Below are 17,725 nucleotides of genomic sequence, written 5' to 3' on the forward strand. Positions count from 1 at the left end.
CATTGGGCGCAAGGCGGGAATACACCTTGGAGGGGGCGCCAGTCCTTCACAGGGCAACACAGACACACATACACATTCACTCACTCACTCACACACTCACACCTACGGACACTTTTGAGTCGCCAATCCACCTACCACCGTGTGTTTTTGGGAGGAAACTGGAGCACCCAGAGGAAACCCACGCAGACAGTCACCCGGAGCGGGAATCGAACCCACAACCTCCAGGTATATATATATATATATATATATATATATATATATATATATATATAAACAGTGTATTCATTCTATATTTTTAATAGGATGTCCTTTGTCGCAGTGTGCAAAATATTAATATTGTGATAAATATTGAGATCGATCAATATAGAAAAACTTATCGTGATAACATTTGCGGCCATATCGCCCAGCTCTATGTACAAAGTACTTTCCTAAAGTACAAGAGAGAAACAAACAGCCGGAAACAAGTTTGTATGTACCAACATTTTTGGCCTGATTCTCAATAATTATTTAGAGATTAATGGGAGATTAGATGGGAGATGAGATTAAGGACTTTATCGCCACAGAATAACAATAGTATCATCTACATTCCAATGTACCTCAAAACTATTAATATAACATATGAAGATTGATAAAAATAATTTGTTTACAACTGCTGATAAATTCTGTGCACACAGCTTTCACTTAATTTATGCACATCCTTTTTTTTTTTTAATCTCGAGCAAGGATGGGGATATGCATTTTGAAAATGTTTTGGTGAAACGGTTGTCCTTGCAGCATATTTGAGATTTCACTGAGATTTTAATGACTTTGCACTCGCAGTCAGAACACACTTTGAATGGTCTCCTAGTTGCCTGGGGCAACGAGGGGCTTATGTGTTGAACCACCAGCATTCAAAATTACAGCGGTCATTAAACATTTATTCCTTATTGACTATGTTTAAAACATCTTTCCTCTAACTGTAAAAGGCACTTAGAATTAAGGGTATCTTCAAAGAGCTATAAAAATACTGAAGATAGCCAGGAGTACTAAACAGAAGGAAAAGCGCACTCTGTGATAAATTGAAGTTAAACTAAGCTGCTTTTCACAACAAATCCTTGACATGAAAACAGATTCTGTCTAGAAGTTTGTTTTTCTTTTCACCTACCATCAGTTCCTCCTCGAAAATGTGCTTTTAATAAACTGCACTGCAATAAAATGCTTAAAAATTCATTGTTAGTCACAGACTATACCGGTCTTTTTGCAATATTACAATTCAGTATTCTATTTAACTCAGAGCCAAATCATACAATTAAAGAAAGAAAATCTAAAAATGCAGCAAAATGCCAAACCAAACCAAAATACATTCCAATCATTGCCTAGTGTTTCTAAAATTGTGCTCTTATTCGTTTCTCCCAGACCTAAGCTCAAGGACTAACATTAACACCTAAGCCAACGTCTCACGCAAAAGTATGAATTTTAATATTAATAGTAAAAAAAAAAAAGCTTGTGATCACAGCAGGAATCGGAGGAGGGCCAGGAGTCCTTACTCAGAGGTGCAATTTATCCTTACCCCTTCGTCTCTCATGCTTGAAACGAGGCTTCAAAAGAGAGCTGGATTAACAGAATGGGATGGCAGGGTGTGAAAGTGCAAGGCTCTCCAGGATGGCTCAGAAACATCAAACACTCCAACGCTCACTAGCCATTCATGAAACGGCCCTACAAAAGCTTTTATTTGAACTGTGAAGCCGTGGTATAATTCTGGGGGTCTGCTCTCCTGTACAGTACCAAAAGATCAAAGAGCAGAGTCTAAATAAAACCTGGCGTAAGACCGCTCAGGTTTTACTGCTCACGTTATTGTATTTGTGTAGTGGTGTAGTCATTCACCTTTAGGACAAATCCTGTGTTGGAATGCAATTAGAAATATAAAATTATATCAAAATTAGTTTACAGTTACAAACAGCATGAAACGTACAGTAATAATGTTCCAATTAAGATCTTTAATCTGATTATATTTTACTATCTTACTGCAGTTGAGTTTGATGCAGCCTAAAACAGTCCCTAAACCATGTCTGGCGTGGTACAGCTGGCATCCAGCATACTCTGGCCGACCCTCTGCTCCAAACACCCATCTAGAGCAGCCTCGGCTGTTTATTTACTGTTTACACAGGAAATCCCAGCCACTTCCTTCTCATAAATAATTGAATTGTTGAGTTTGGATAGAGTACAAAGTCACATTCTCTCAGTCTTCCCTACAGGCATGCAGGCTAATGGGTGTGTGTGTGTGTGTTATTGTGTCTGTGTTTGTGCATGGGTGTATGTGTATGTGTTGAAGGACATACTACAGGACTACAGGACATACTGGTGGGGGGGGGGTCTCTAGATATTTACACCAGTTCTGCCATTATTATTCAGCCAATCCATCTTATTTACATGAGGCTTTTAAAATGACCGTACCATATTTACAAAATACTCATAGGAATGACACTATTTGATTATCTGTCTGCATGTTATAAATTTTTAATAAATCACACAAATCTATAAAAGCCCATTTCTGCCATTTGAAACATTATTTTTACAAAGTAAGTCTTACTTAAAAACTTTCATTTAAAGGTGGTTTACTGCAAAACATATTTCCTATGTTTTCTTATTTTATATTTGTTATGTGTTTATTTTGTTTAAACAAAATGTATTAATATTTGTTTTTGTAATGAAATTTTTATTTTGGACATGTTAATGTTATGCAATGCTATTAAAAACAATGCTTATATAACAAGAAAAAAACTTTTATTTAACGATTATTTTAATGGTAATATATATATATATATATATAAAGAAGGACTGTATACCTTTCATTCTGGAGACAACTATAGGCTACTTTTATATATTTGCATTTCATATTTATATAGTTTATTTTTTGTGGATAATGCAGTATGTTTTTTTTTTCCTACCTGTTGTCTGGAGCATTTTGTCGAAAAGAGGGTGTGGCATCATCTGTCTGCTGTACTTTTCCTATTAGATACCAAATTGCCATTCCATTCAGCTCTCTGCATCAGGACAGAGCATTAGCATAATATATTACATCACATCAACAAATGTGTGTATACAAAACTGTTCTGATCTGGCCTACTTTTAGGACACCCAAGAGAGAGGTGAACTTGTTTTATTCTAATTATGTGGTGTATGAGTGAAAAGCCAAATTTGGTTCCTGACAATGTTCCAAAGTTTTTTAAAACTGGACATGAGAGCTATGTAGTAAAAATGTGAGGCTCAAGATCCAATTGTGTGTTCACCCTATAAATGTGTAGTTAGCCGGGCCTGGCTTTGACCTGCTCTGAATGAGCACGTCACATACAGCTGTGTCAGTACTGTGCCTAGGGGCTATCTTCACACAGAGCATCTTCCTCCTCAAAGCTAACTCATCTGAGAGAGACAGAGAGACAGAGAGAGAGAGAGAGAGAGAGATCAAATATTTATACCATACATACTCATTATCTAGAGCATGGCACTCTTGGTTTTTATGCATTGTTTACATTATTTTACTGCACAAAACCTTACTGAGCTCCAGTAAACTATATATATATATATATATATATATATATATATATAAATATACTTAAAAAGAAAGATATTTTCAATATGATTTATTCAATGGGTCAATAAATGGGGATCAACCATTAATATATGAGGAAAAGATAAACACCCCATATTTAAAAGTACTTGACACATTATCAATAAACAAAATAGGATCATAATTACATAAAAATATATAAAAACTACATTTGCTGACAGCGCTGGGCATTTTCATTACTGGGTCATGCCAGAAGACAAGAACTAACATTTTGATTGACGGTAAAATGGCAATTTAATAGTGGCTGATATATCCATTAAACATGGTTTCACACAATAAACCCTTTGCATTAAAGCATAGCCCAACAAGACTTTTTATTCCTTTTATTCATCTTTTTATTCATTCCACAGGATCCTGAAGCCAGACTTGCTCATATTACTTTTGAGTCCATCCCATTCATTTTAAAGCAGCACGGGGCGAGTGCTATATAAATGCAATAATAATGAAAATAATAAACATGCTGTCCTCGCTCTCAAAGGCAAAATAATATTGCATTCTCAAAGGCACAAGGAGAGAAGAGGAGAGGAGAGGAGGTAAGAGGAGTGGAGAAATACATAGCACTCAAAAAGCACTAAAGCATCGGGGGAATGCATTTCATTAATATTAGATAACCACCATCCACTCGCGCTCTTTCCAAATAAATACATAAATAAATAAGCGCATCATAAAGAAAAGCCAGGCTCCGGCAGAGATAAACAATGACTCATCGTTCTTCTCTCCTCCTACCTCCGGGGCAAAATGTTTATTTTATTCTTTTGCACTCTCATAAATTATGCTAAACCTGCACCCATGAAACACTCACATTCAGCCTCTGGAGGAAACGTCCCCCAGGACAACGGTCTGTTGCAGAAGAGAATGTGTTTTTATACATACATGCAAGGTATTTATTTAGGGGAAAATGTGAGATTGTCCGGATGTAAGTGAAACTCACTAGTATCCATGGTCTCTTGTATGGGTGTGAAGCCCTCTGGCAGTGTGTCCTTCAAGTCAGTCAACTTCATATCCACCAGAAAATTTCCTGATTGGGTCTACAGTGGGAGAGGGAAGTAGTTTTACAACCAGAACTGTCCAAACTGGCCCTCAGGCCAAATATGGTCCTCCAAGACCTTCCTGCCACGACATCTACTTTGATAACATTTGTTCAAACAGTGTCATGTATCTGGTAAGAAGTGAGTTACACATTCTTGTTATTTCGGGGACCTTAAAAGGAACATCTACGATTGTGGGGAAACACAGTTCCACCTTAAGTAATACTGCCACCTATTATGGAGCAGGAAGAGAGCAATATCCTCAACTCACTTCATGCTTTTCAACATTTGGAGTTCTCACCATTGTCTAAAAAAACAGTTTCTTTTGGTTTGCTAGGAGCAGAGAGAGAGAGAGCGCCACATTAGACCAGTTTCGAACATACAAGCCCCCATTCAAATGGCACTTTGGTCCAGTGGATAGAAGATTTTAAACACCTCTTGCTAAAATAACTATAGTTCAGGATGAAAGGGATGATTAGCTTTAAGCTGAAATGTACAAAAAAATATATATTTAAATACGCTTTGAGTACAAATATTCTGCTTTTCACTTCAAGCTTATTGTAGGTTTTTGGACTTTCTGACAGATACTCACACACGCACACACCTTTGCACACACAGAAAACCTCTGCCTCACACATACACCTGACCGACAGCAAGTAATTGCGCAATCACTGCCCCTTTCCAAGTACACAAGCACCCGTGTGCTAGCCATCATCTCCCAACATGGCAGAATAGTACTCAAGCCAGTGCGTGGCAGGCCAAATTGCTTGCGTTTCAGAACAGGGAGCAGTTGAAAACAATCAGGAGCTGTTTAGTTGACATTTTCAAGCATGACTTTTTCCCTCAGCTTCCCCAGCCTGTGCTCATTATGCTTCCATTTTTCGTGGTAATAAATTGCAATAATCCAGCGACGCCCCTGAAAGAGTGTGGCCAGCGTGGCGTGACGTTGATGAGGCCGACATTCTGGATGCCGTCACCACCACTACCCGGCAGTTATTACCAGTACAGACATTTTTTATTCATAGTTTTTTATTCCTGACTTGAGGGCAGGAATATGGATGAATGTTATTACTATGTGCACGTTTTTTTTTTCTTCCTAGTCTTTCTTTCCGTCTTGCTTTATTTTTGTTTTTTGTTTTTTTTTTCTTAAGATGCATGAGAGAATTTTCCCATCAGGACCTGACAAAAGGCCATCTAACTCCAAGCCAGAGTATGATAAATCACAAACTGTTTACTTCCCACCACATAATTCACTGGCTAATTTTGCAGAATCTGTTTTTGTCATAGACAATTACAGTGGGGGCCACTTTGATTGACAGACAAAATAGCCTTTGTTGATGGCGCTGTCATGTTTTATTAGTGTCAGGGACTTTAAAACAGTGCAGACACACGTTTTAAGACACTAGGCAGCAGCGACAGGGAGGGGATTGGTGTGATACATACTAAAACCACAGCTCTGATTGAACTTGATCAACAGGCAAGTGGTGAGAGATTGGGCAGGGCAGGCCAGCCACAGTGAGCAACCATGTCAATTTCTGAACATCCTTGTAGACGTGCAGGGCTGCAATGATAACAAAAACCTTTAACAAGCTTTGCTCAGTGCTGAATAGAGATAAAGAGGCCTATATGCTGGTTATTTCTATATTAATCTGATTGAAATATTCACATTATCCAAGAGTGTTTGTGATTAATGTTTATTTCAACATTATTCCAGCATTAGCACTCTAACTGTGATTTTGAGGTGCTATGTAGGTGTAAGTTCTGGCATGAAAAAGAAGTGAAGTACTGACCTGGCATCAGTACACTGATCTCTCCAATCTGACACTTGAAACTATAATGAATCACTGAGATATAGCCATGAAGAAAGGCTGCACAATAATGAAATATACATGTTACTGATGGTAGAGCTGAAAAGAGTGGTGGAAGTGTGAAAAGTGACAGTAAATATACATATACACTGGGCCAAATCTGCCTTGCAGTTGATTTATTTTGGCTCCTAGCATGTTGTTTAGAACAGGATTTTAGATACTGGCACAAAAACAAGAAATCAGAAAATATGGGCATAGGTATGAGGACAAAGACAAATATATTAAATTAGTATAAAGTGAAGGGTATTTTTCCCCACACACAAAGTACAAAATTACTGGAAATACAGGCTTGAAATGTATTTGAACTTTACTAGAATACTATAAATGTGCTTTTATAATTTCCCATTGTTCCAGTGCTAAAACTCAGTATTACTGACTTTGATAATTGCTCAACTTCAGTACCTGCAGGAGAAACCAATGGCAATTTAGTAAATTATTACACTTTCAGGTAAGCATACAATCTATGATGACGTAAGTGTGCTTCTGTGTATTTGTTGACACTTATGCAAGTATGTCAGCCCACAATTACTGCTAGCATAAGTAGCATGTGGAAAAAAATTGCTCTACATGAATTCACAAATGACAAACCATGCAGTATTTATTTTATATCTGTTAAGAGGACAAGCAAAAAAAACCAAGAAACACTAAATGCTTTAGTGTGGTGTAAAATGACCAAAACTATTAATTTATCATAACCAACAGGGACCCAGATCAGGATGAGGTTATGGAAAATGAATGAATGACTGACTGAATGAATGAATTATCATAACTATTAACAATGGTTATTATGACAGTTCCAACTGTCTTTCAAAAAAATAAAATAAAATAAAATAAATGGCCAAAAACTTTTGAGACTTTCATAGTTTTATTCAGGTGTGTTTCCTTCAGTCTCATTGCTACCAGTTTAAAATCAAGCACCAATACATGCAGTCTGGATTTACATTTTTTTAGATGGGTCATTCAAGTGTGATATTGATTCAAGTGAATTCAAGATTTGAGGTGTGATATTGTAATTGGATGCCACCATTGCAACCAGTCAGTTTGTGAAATATCTTCCTTCCTAGATATTCCAATCAATTTTGAGTAGTATTATTGAAAAGTCGGGTTCACTGTAGCTTTTTACTGAGTAATGGAAAGTACCCATAGCTAAGATTACTCCTACTAAATACAACAACAAAAACATAATCTCAAGAAATCAAATTGCGCAACCTTGTTAAATGAGGTGAAGTCCTGGATAAAGCATAATAAAAATTAGCATTATTTCAAAGCTGAATACAATATTTATATTATATGTCCATAAGAAATGAAAACATGCTGATAGATACACAACATTGAGCAATCCTTAGTCTCCATGTATAGGTGCCACTTTAGCAGCCATATTGAGGTGTGTGTTTGATGTGTCATTTTTCATTTAAAAATCCTAATACTTTAAAACTAATCATTTCTGTATGTGTTCACCCTCTTTGAAGAATTGCAGGAAAGTATCCAGGTATTCTGTTGGGACCAGGTTAATTGAATGAAAACAAAATCCCAAACTACAAAAGCAGAGAACATCTATGAATAATCATAGGCTTAATTCCACAGGGAGCATGGCGGATCACAAACAAATTTCCTTACGGCCCAATAGGGTATCATACATCAAGGTGGTGCTTATATTCTGCTCATCCCAAATTCAGAGCTGTATTTGCATTCGGCGCAGATCGTCGGCTTTAAAAGTCGAGAAGCATTTTAGAGGAGCTGTTGATCAAACATCCAATCAGAGCTGTAATGAGGGACGGAAGTTACCAGAGCAAACGCTGCCTAAAGCACTCGGAATGCGGCTTTCTTTGAGCAGTCTGCAACTGTGTGTATGTGTGTGTGTGTGTTTGTGTGTGTGTGTTAAACCTAAAAATTTCTCTTACATTTTCAGCGAAGGAGGCGCGGGTGAAACAGAGATAGCGTGTGACCTTGGATTTGAATATTCTGTCCTTCCACAGGTCGGCGTCGTAGCCATCTGTTGTTTGTGCAACCTACGTGAAAAGGAGAGAGAGAGAAAAAAAAAGAGGAAAGAACATGCGTTGAAGTGGGATAAAGTTAATGTATGGATGAATTGTGTGTGATATTTTTTACCCCTCGCTGCCTCTCTCCTTGCATACTTGGCTTAATTAACACTTGTATATGCTCAAATTCTCGCTCCATCTCATTAGAGCCCTATACAAGTATCCTCAGTCTACATAAGCACTAAAAATACCAGCACCCTCTTGTGAGAGATTGGTTTAGACATGACCTGAGAAAGCCTGGCCTCTCCTAAACCTAATGAAACTTTACCCAGCCCTGAAGAGACAGTGATGGAGATTGGACAGACAAAATAGCAATTTTAAGCTGGGCAAATTAGGGGAAACTTTCAGGTGGACTGTCTGATTAAGAGAAAGACTGAATGGAAAAACAGATGGACTGATAAACAGAGAGAAGTCTTTGGGTGAAGTAAATACTCCCAGGAGGAGTCTATACATCAACCCAACCTCCCCCACCCCTCCCTTGCCTCTTCTCCTTCTCTTACAAGACAACCCATACTGGCCACTCTTTCCGGGTCAGTGCCCCGCACCTCCTGTCAGCGTAAACAAAGGATCGGCGCTGTGCAACCCAAAGTCAAGCAGGGGAGGAACCAGGCACCAGAGGAGTCAGTCTGCCTTGCCACAGCCCAGCCGGCCAATGTTAGAAGCAAAGAATGACAGGGCTTTGAGAGAGCAACATGTAGACACATACAAAGGAGAGGGAGAGAGAAGGGATACAGTTTCACATTTAAATAAGCTTCTTAATCGACATCCTGCTTTTACTGGTTTTTTATCAGATTGTTGTATGCTGGTTCCAGATAATGACAGTGAGTGAAAAGTCACATTTTTAATATCATATATTAAAATAGTTTTAAGCATGATTAAGAGGTACTTTTAAAGGAACACTATGTAATATTTTACTTTACAATTACACATTCAAAATCAGTGTGATGCTCCACTGACCTGTAATAGGGAGAACAGAGCCTCTGTTGTTGCTACTCTGGGCTCTGCACTGCAGAAACTACAATATGTAACTTTTGGAAGAGGGTAGGAAACCACTCCCTCCCTCGATTTCAGTACCGTGCTGTAAATATGAAATACACTAGTATTCCTTTAATTACTACAATGCAACACATAGTCTACCAAACAAAAACATCCAGTGTCCTGTGTCCAATGATGAAGGACGTGAGGATGACCAACACAAACGGTGAACTCTGATTTTACAGCTATAAGGTGGACCATCAAGGTAGATGTATTTGTGGACACAGGGATTAAAAACTCCAGCTACAATGCTGTGTCTGATTTGCTCGTACCAGCCCAACAGACGCTAACACACCACCACCACATCAGTGACACTGCAGAGAATGATCTACCACCCAAATCATACCTGCACTGTGGGGGTCCTTACCATTGAAGAACATGGTGACAAGGGGGTAATAATGTATGCAAAGCAACGGATGGGCTACTATATACAGACCCATTCCAAAAAATTAGAGGCTGATTTCTCCACAGTATTCTAATATTTTTGAAATCCTGTTTTCGTGGGTTTTATGAGTTGGATGCCCAAATTATGTGAAAATAAACAAAGGAATACTTGAAATGATTTAAATTGTGGGCCCTGCATCTATAATCTATGAAATTTTAACTTTTTGAATGGAATTATGGAAATTAACCAACTTTTCCATGATATTCTCATTTTTTGGAATGGGTCTGTAATTGTAGAACTACACCGTGCTCCTGCATGGTCAGTGAAGCTGAGGGAATGGACAGTGAGTGTAGAATCAAAAGAATGTGGTCATGGTTGATATGGCTAATATAATTTGTTCAGTTTCAGTTATATTTATTTCTATAAATATATATTTTAATAGAGATTTAGATTTTAATAGAGGTTTGTCTTCACTTTGCTGAAGTAACTGTTTTTATATTTTGGAGAAAGCTTTAAAATACATGGTGTATTATTTATTTATATCGGATTTTTGTGGTATTGAGCCACAAAAATATTAATGAGGTCACACATAAATCGTGATTGATTTGTTTTAGAGCACCAATTCCTCTATTCCCAAATGGTATTCAAACGTCCTATTTTCATTCTATAGAATGCAGTTTCACTGTGTCAGGAACGCGGGGCGGACTGACGGAGCGGACGCACACGCTAAAGCACTGATAATCTTTTAATAACAAATAATAACAAAACAACGAGACTTTTAACAAAAAGACAAGAAATGGGGATCCAAGCAGGGCAAACGGGACAGACAGACTAAAGAACTAAACGACAGAGGAAATACAACGACAACGTGGAAACTAATAACGGAGAAACTTACAGAGACAGACAGACTTGAGTACACAACTGACATGACAAAGTACAAGAGAACAAATGACCAACAAACAGGAAGTGCCGGAAGGGGACTTAAATACAAGACACTGATGAGACGCACCTGAGACAGATAACAAGGGGGCAGGGTAACAGATGACAGACAAGGAGGCGGAACAAAGGCGGAGACTAGAACATAAACAAACATAGCCATGTGCTGAGAAAGAGCACATGACCGGGGAAAACAGACATGACGAGACGAGGGCGTGACACACTGATCTATTCAGTACTTTATACCCCACCATGGTTCCTGGCAATGTTAGGCTCTTGTATGGCATTATCCTTTTGTTTACATCAAATTTCTAAGCTTTCTTTTGCATGCAAGGACCACACCAAAAAACTGAGCTTCAGAAGGGTTAGATGAACTCAGAGAAGGGTACATTTTTTAATGTTATGAAAATCCACATAAATTAATCTGTGTGAGCTTCAAAATCAGACCCTCGCATAGGTGTCAGCCAAAATGTTTTAACATAATATTAGCATGTGCACTAAGAACAGCATCCGAGCCAGGATGTATAAAAATGTGTAATGATGAACACATTCTTCTGCTTTAATTTACAGTATGAATAGAATAAAGAGAACACTGGAAAACAGAAAGAAACAATTTTTATTTAAGAATCAAGGAAAAAATAAAGTAAAATGACGTTACATGAAATGAGTTATAAAAGGAAAGGTTACATTTAAATTAAAAAATGCAGCAGTGTTTAAAGTGAATAGCATAATTAATTTTAAATATAAGGGACAACTGAGCATAAAACAACAACAAAAAAGCTATATTCAATAATTTTAAGGAATATATACATAGTTCAGACATATAGTAATATTTATTTCTAAAACATACATTAAGATTCACGCTACATCTCTGAAGTAAAGGTCATAAATTAATAACTTTATTTGTTTATGCGAACAAAGTGAGGCAACAGCGTCCTGCTGCGAGTGATGTAGGATAAGGGCAAGCGGAACAAAGCTTCTGAGAGTCGACTGTCACCATGTGCCGCGCACCGGATCCTGGCTGCCAGTGGGCAGAGTCGCAGCACTGTTCCAACCCTCAGACGGGCCCACTGGAGACGACAACAGTTGGGCTTGGCAGGGTGGGGCAGGAAGAGTAAGGGCAAGAAGAAAGAAACAGGAGCTGAAGAGAAGGAAAGAGATGAAGGGAGAGAGCAGGCTGCCCGTAAGCTTAACACGAGGCCATTTGTGTTCAAATGTTTGCTGTGTGCTTTGTTTAATTCGCAACAGAGCCCTTCTCCTCTTGTGCAGAGGCTTTGTGTGAAGGAGCAGAACGACACAAACACACACACACACACACAGATACTCGCAGCATGGCATGTTCCCAGGGGTCGCCAAATACGGCTGTCCTAGTTTCCCATCTCTGTGCTGTGGGATTGTTTGGTGTTGCTGAAGTGCCAAAAAGCCAGCCACCCCAGCGTCTGTGCCAAGCGAGTGTTAAACAAACAAAGGGCTTTAGTGCCAAGCTCGGTGGGACGTCTCCTTGGAGAGGCCTGTTAAACTGTATCCTCAGGAATGACTGAAGGACTCTGCAGCATGGAGCTGGCCAGGGGAAGAGTCGTCTTCATCAAAGTAAACATTATGAAATAATAATGGCCCAGCATTCGCCGCCAGGGAAGGCAACCAGCGAGGAAATCGTTTTCACTGGGATTCTGTACCGCACTATTTTTATGCCATGTTAGTGCAAAAGTTTCAGCAGTTTTCTAACAAGACCATATGCCCATTTGAATAAATATCAAAATCTTACATAAAACAACAACACACTCACCACAGTGTAGAGGGAAGGTGCTTCTTTCCTGGTCACCATCCCAATGTCCGTTATGGGATCAAGCTGCTGCTCTTCCATGGTTTTGGATTTAGTCTGAAGGTCTGGCATTCTTAGATCTGTTGAACAATAAAAATTAACATGTTATGCTAATGCATGTTCACCTACAACAATTAGAATTTAATATGTCAGGCAATTTGTACATAAATGCCTGATTTCAGTTGATTGAGCTGGTTACAGTTATTTCCAAGAGTTGTTAAAACTCACAATATGTTTTCTTCAACAAATATGATTCATTCGTTCATATTCTTTAACCACTTCATCCTGCTCAGGAATGAGGTTAGTCCAAAGCCTACATGGAATCACTGGACAAAAGGTAGGGACACTCTGGACTGAGCAAGTAACTACACACTCTCCTGGTCACTCATGCACTCACACCTATGGACAATTTTGCACAGCCAGTCCACCCACCAACATGTGTTCTTGGACTGTGAGAGGAAACCCATGTAAACACAGGGAGAACACACACAGCATATCGCGCCAATGCAGGACCCAAGGTGACAGTGACAAGGTTATTTTGTGCCACCATGCCACCCTCCAACTAATGTAATATTGTGATGTCACTGGAAGAATGATGTCAATAAAAAATACCCCTAAAAACCTAAACCCTAAAATAGGCACAAGTAAGGGGAGCAAGGGAACAAGAAATAATTCTGAAAAGCGATACTTTTTTGATGTGTAGTGAGATGCAGGGGCCCCACATGAAGGCAGACACCTTTTTTGCATCAAGGTATGCCCCCAACACCCACACTTCTCACTACCCACTAAGCACAAACACACGCAAACACAAGAAACAACATTAAATCCTCAAAAATAACACCAAAACTAGTTAACGGGCATAGAAAAATAGAAAGTGTAAAGTGTGATGATGTACTTAAAAGGGATGTTTACAATTATGAGCAAACGCTGTACTCTCTGGTGTGTTAACATTCAGAAGCTTTGTTTATATTTGTGACATGTTTTATATGCTCAAATTGTTCATTTCTATAAGTGACTTTAAACTGCATATTAGTAGTGATTTAGTACAGGTTAGTCATCAAAAAAATAACGTAAGTACATCACTAATATCAGCTCAGTTTAAGTATACTTTTTCCCACAACGGGCCAAGCATGCTGGGAGCTCCCCCATAAGCTTCCCAGCCTCTTCCGTACTCTGCGCCACAATAATAAGAACCAAAAATGTTTTCATTCTTTTGATTGAGGCAAATCATTGTAAATAAAACAAAACTGTCTGGCCTCTTTTCCACTGCAGGGTCAAATGTTTCTTAAAGACATTATGCATTGTTCTATTCCCATTAGCCCGGTTATGGTTTCTTTTTCCATTGCTAAATCAGGAACAGGAAGTGAACAGCACCCCGTAATAATTATGTGTGTTAGCATGCTAAACAAACAGAGAACTATGTTTTTTTGGATTGTAATTTTTTTGTTTGCAAACAGCACAAACTACACTCTGTGAATACCTAACTATGGCTGCAAATAGAAGGGACTTACTTGCGGGTGCTTGCCGGATATGTGGCCAACAGGTGGACTCGTGTGGTCGAGGTATGCTATAGCCACTAGCACGTCATATAACACCAAGTTTAAAAATTATAGGGATACAGTATACTTCTTACTTAACTGTGAAATAGTTACATTGCAGAATAACTTTGTTTGAGCAACCAATCAGCAGATCCCTACTTCATTTAAGCCCTCCTACATAATGGTTCTGTGGCCCTGAGTAAGGATCAGCATGGTTTGTAAGCCTTCCATGCCGAACCGTGTCTATGCGGAAAAGCCACTGGAACATTTAACTACCTGTTTCATGCAATATCTCATGGCACAGTGTGTAATAGGTGTGTAATAATGTGTTACTATGCCAACACCGGAGAAGTGTTTAGAGATACGGGGGAAACAACGCCATGTTTTTTATTTTTGTTAGCCTGTTGGACGATTACCTTGATGTGAAATGGCTAGCAGAGACAGCAAGACTGGGCTGGAACTAGTGTTGCCAACTGTCCCGTACAATACAGAATAGACCCATATTTGGACATCAATATCAAAAAATAAAAAGGATATTAAAATCATGTTCTTTCACCATGTTTTTAAAAAATGTAATGTATCATGGAGCAAAAACAGCAATATGTATTATACTGTGAAATTTGTATATCGTTGCACCCCTAAACTTTATGGCAACTTAACTATAGTTGTTCGCATAATGAACTCCTTGCTGGATGGCTATCCAAAGCAACATTTTGCCAGAATTGCTCTTTTGAACACCAAGACAAAAAAAATGCTCAAACAGCATGGAGAACACACACATACATACACTCCCACTCATAGACGTGCACCCACCCTCCCAGGTATTAGGGAGCAGAGCAATACCAGACACTCTATAAACTGTGTGCATTTGCTAGGTTATGATGGGTGCTTTCCAGTGCTGGATCGCATTCCGAGTGTCAGATGCTGAGTGATGGCGCTGTCGCTGCTCTAATGGCCAGGCATACAAGCAGGAGAAAGCATCAAGCCAAAAGCCTCATTTGTACACTAAATAAGCTGCACTGACGCAGACAATAATACTGCTGTGGGCCCAATTAGCAGGGTAATTAATTACAGCAAACCTTTGTTTCTTCTTTAATGAGCTCCTGAAATATGGAGAGGGCTGAAGCAGAACTGCTTTAAGTGCTTCTTGTATATAGAGAGGAGGGGTCTTTATTCTCACATTAAGGAGTGGGAGTAAAGTTTTCACTACATAAACAACACTGCTAATTCACACATATAAATGAAACAGCACTAGAACTTGGTTCCTTGCTGTGGATGACCACCATCTTAGATCCCTGTGTTTTAGGATGCTGATTTTCCAACATTCTCCAAAAGAGTAGGCTTTAAAAATGAAGACACACTAGGCTAAATGGCAACAGAATAATGAAAGATAACTACACAGACACTGTAAAAGCAGGTGGTGTGCTCTCTTATGATCTAGTTAGACCTTGGCCAGCAGGAATGACCACAGATAGCCACATAAATGCCATTAGGTTGCGTTCGAGCAATCAGACATTTTCAAGGAAATGCAGATCAATGCATGTCTATTTCTGTCTCAGTATGCCTTGGCCTAATGTGTATGCATGGATCACCCAAAGATTAGTGGCTATTTGGAAGCTCCTTTTCTATCTTATCAAATTATGTCGAAAGCAAGCTACTGGAGTAAATGACACAGTTATTGCGCTCAATCTAAATGTTTACTGACTTTATAGTAATTATGCTTATTGAATCTGGAGGATTTACTGGGCCAGTGGTGGGTCCATGTATAAAGAAGTCGGGTGGATGGACTTATTAGAGCCAACCCAGAGCACCAAATTAGCTTACTGAGGGAGAATGATTTCTTTCTTGCGTTAATTTGTGCGCTAATCAATGCGGCCTTTTCCCGAACTGGGCTGTGTCTTTTGATTGCAAAGCAATTTTAATTTAAAAATGTAGGTCTGGATATATAGACTGGGGACGACTAAGTGTGGCACTAATGACACCCACTCATCTTAACATCAGACTACACAGGGGGGTTATGTTTAATGCTTAGCTCATAGCAATGCATTGGGGACAATGAAGCAATCCAAAGGGTCACAATCATAAACAAAGAGACACACACATATATATGAGAACTGGCAAGCTCTTATTCTTCGAGAGAAATTTGATGCTCATTTAAAGATTAAAGTCCCTTAAATGTTATTGCTGTCAAATAAGCCCGCAGGAATACATTAGGCCTATTGGCAATTTCATTTTTTCCAACAGGCTTCTACTGTGCCTCAAGAGATTCTGTAAACAGAACGTAGCAACACAGCAATGAGCTACATGTATGCTAAGAACAAAAAAGGCTGAACACAGCAACATCAGCAGAGTACAGAAAGCCTGCATTTAAAATGCATTAAATGGGCTAGTTTCTCATTTAAACACAATGTGAATTTCCTAGCTAGCCATGCATGCAAAAACAAGGCAATATATTGGACTGTACTTCACAAAAATCAGCCACACAAAACCAAAAAATCTCTTGAGAGGCATTCCTTAAACAACATTTCTATTCTATTATAGTAATCATATCCTTATTCAAAATTTGTTAATCAACTTTATAATGTGGAATTACAAGAAAAACTACCTTTTTTCTTGACTTTACCTTAAAGCTACAGAAGAATCAGAAATGTAACTCCAAGTTCAAGGCTGGACTTTAGTGTCTGTCAATTGCTTCTGCAGTGTTCAAGTTCAAGCTATTATCAGCCTAAAAGGTTGTCCAATCATTAACTAGGTGAATTTGTGGAGTAGGCTGGACACATGTTGTGAAACCTCTGATAGGATCATAGCAAATAAGAATATTTATAGTTAAATTTATCTTTGGTCATTACATTTTATATTTCTTATTCAATTATATTTTTATTAATATGAATTTAAAGTGGTTGTGGGTTCAAGTCCCCTAGGTGTGAGTGTGTGTCACCCTGTGAAGGACTGGTACCCCCTCTAGAGTATGCACCCAGTGATTCCGGGTAGGCTCCAGACCTAAACCAGTGGCTACAGACAATAAATGAATGAATGAATGAATGAATGAAAAGTACTGCTGATATATTTTTTAAATATTGGAATAGACCAGCTTGTGTAAATTGCAATTCACTAGTTATATTTGCATTTTACAGAAAAAGGTTTGCTAGCCTGCTAAATATATTATAACTATATATACACACTATAAAAAAGGGTAAGCAATTGTTTTACCAAATGGTCAAGTAGTTGTTGAAAAAAAAATTTGAAAAATGGAATATTGCTGAAAAATGTTTTTTTTTTTAATCTGTTCTTTAAAATTCAAGGGGTTGCAAATTTGATGCATATTTACATTAGCCCACATGCAGTTGTCTGGCTTGGGAAAACATCAATCTTTATCTACTAATGGCAACACTCGTGGCATTACACTGATGGAATACTCTTTGTCGATCACCTGAACTAAAAGGAGAGAGAGAGAGAGAGAGAGAGAG

The 17,725-nt window shown here is 38.5% G+C and overlaps 1 protein-coding gene across 2 annotated transcripts in view; it reads right to left on the reverse strand.

Moving 5' to 3' along the window:
- Positions 1-17,725, reverse strand: part of mvb12bb (multivesicular body subunit 12Bb) — a 121,916-nt gene that overhangs the window by 34,320 nt on the left and 69,871 nt on the right. For both annotated transcript variants that reach the window (XM_066644803.1, XM_066644802.1), the window contains exons 2-6: positions 12,685-12,800; positions 8,405-8,512; positions 4,539-4,635; positions 3,270-3,399; positions 2,928-3,023 (exon numbers count right to left, since the gene is read on the reverse strand). In XM_066644803.1, coding sequence (XP_066500900.1) covers positions 2,928-3,023; positions 3,270-3,399; positions 4,539-4,635; positions 8,405-8,512; positions 12,685-12,800 — 547 coding nt within the window. The remainder of the gene's footprint in view (positions 1-2,927; positions 3,024-3,269; positions 3,400-4,538; positions 4,636-8,404; positions 8,513-12,684; positions 12,801-17,725) is intronic.

This window comes from Hoplias malabaricus, chromosome 14 (assembly GCF_029633855.1).
Source record: "Hoplias malabaricus isolate fHopMal1 chromosome 14, fHopMal1.hap1, whole genome shotgun sequence".
Taxonomy (NCBI): domain Eukaryota; kingdom Metazoa; phylum Chordata; class Actinopteri; order Characiformes; family Erythrinidae; genus Hoplias; species Hoplias malabaricus.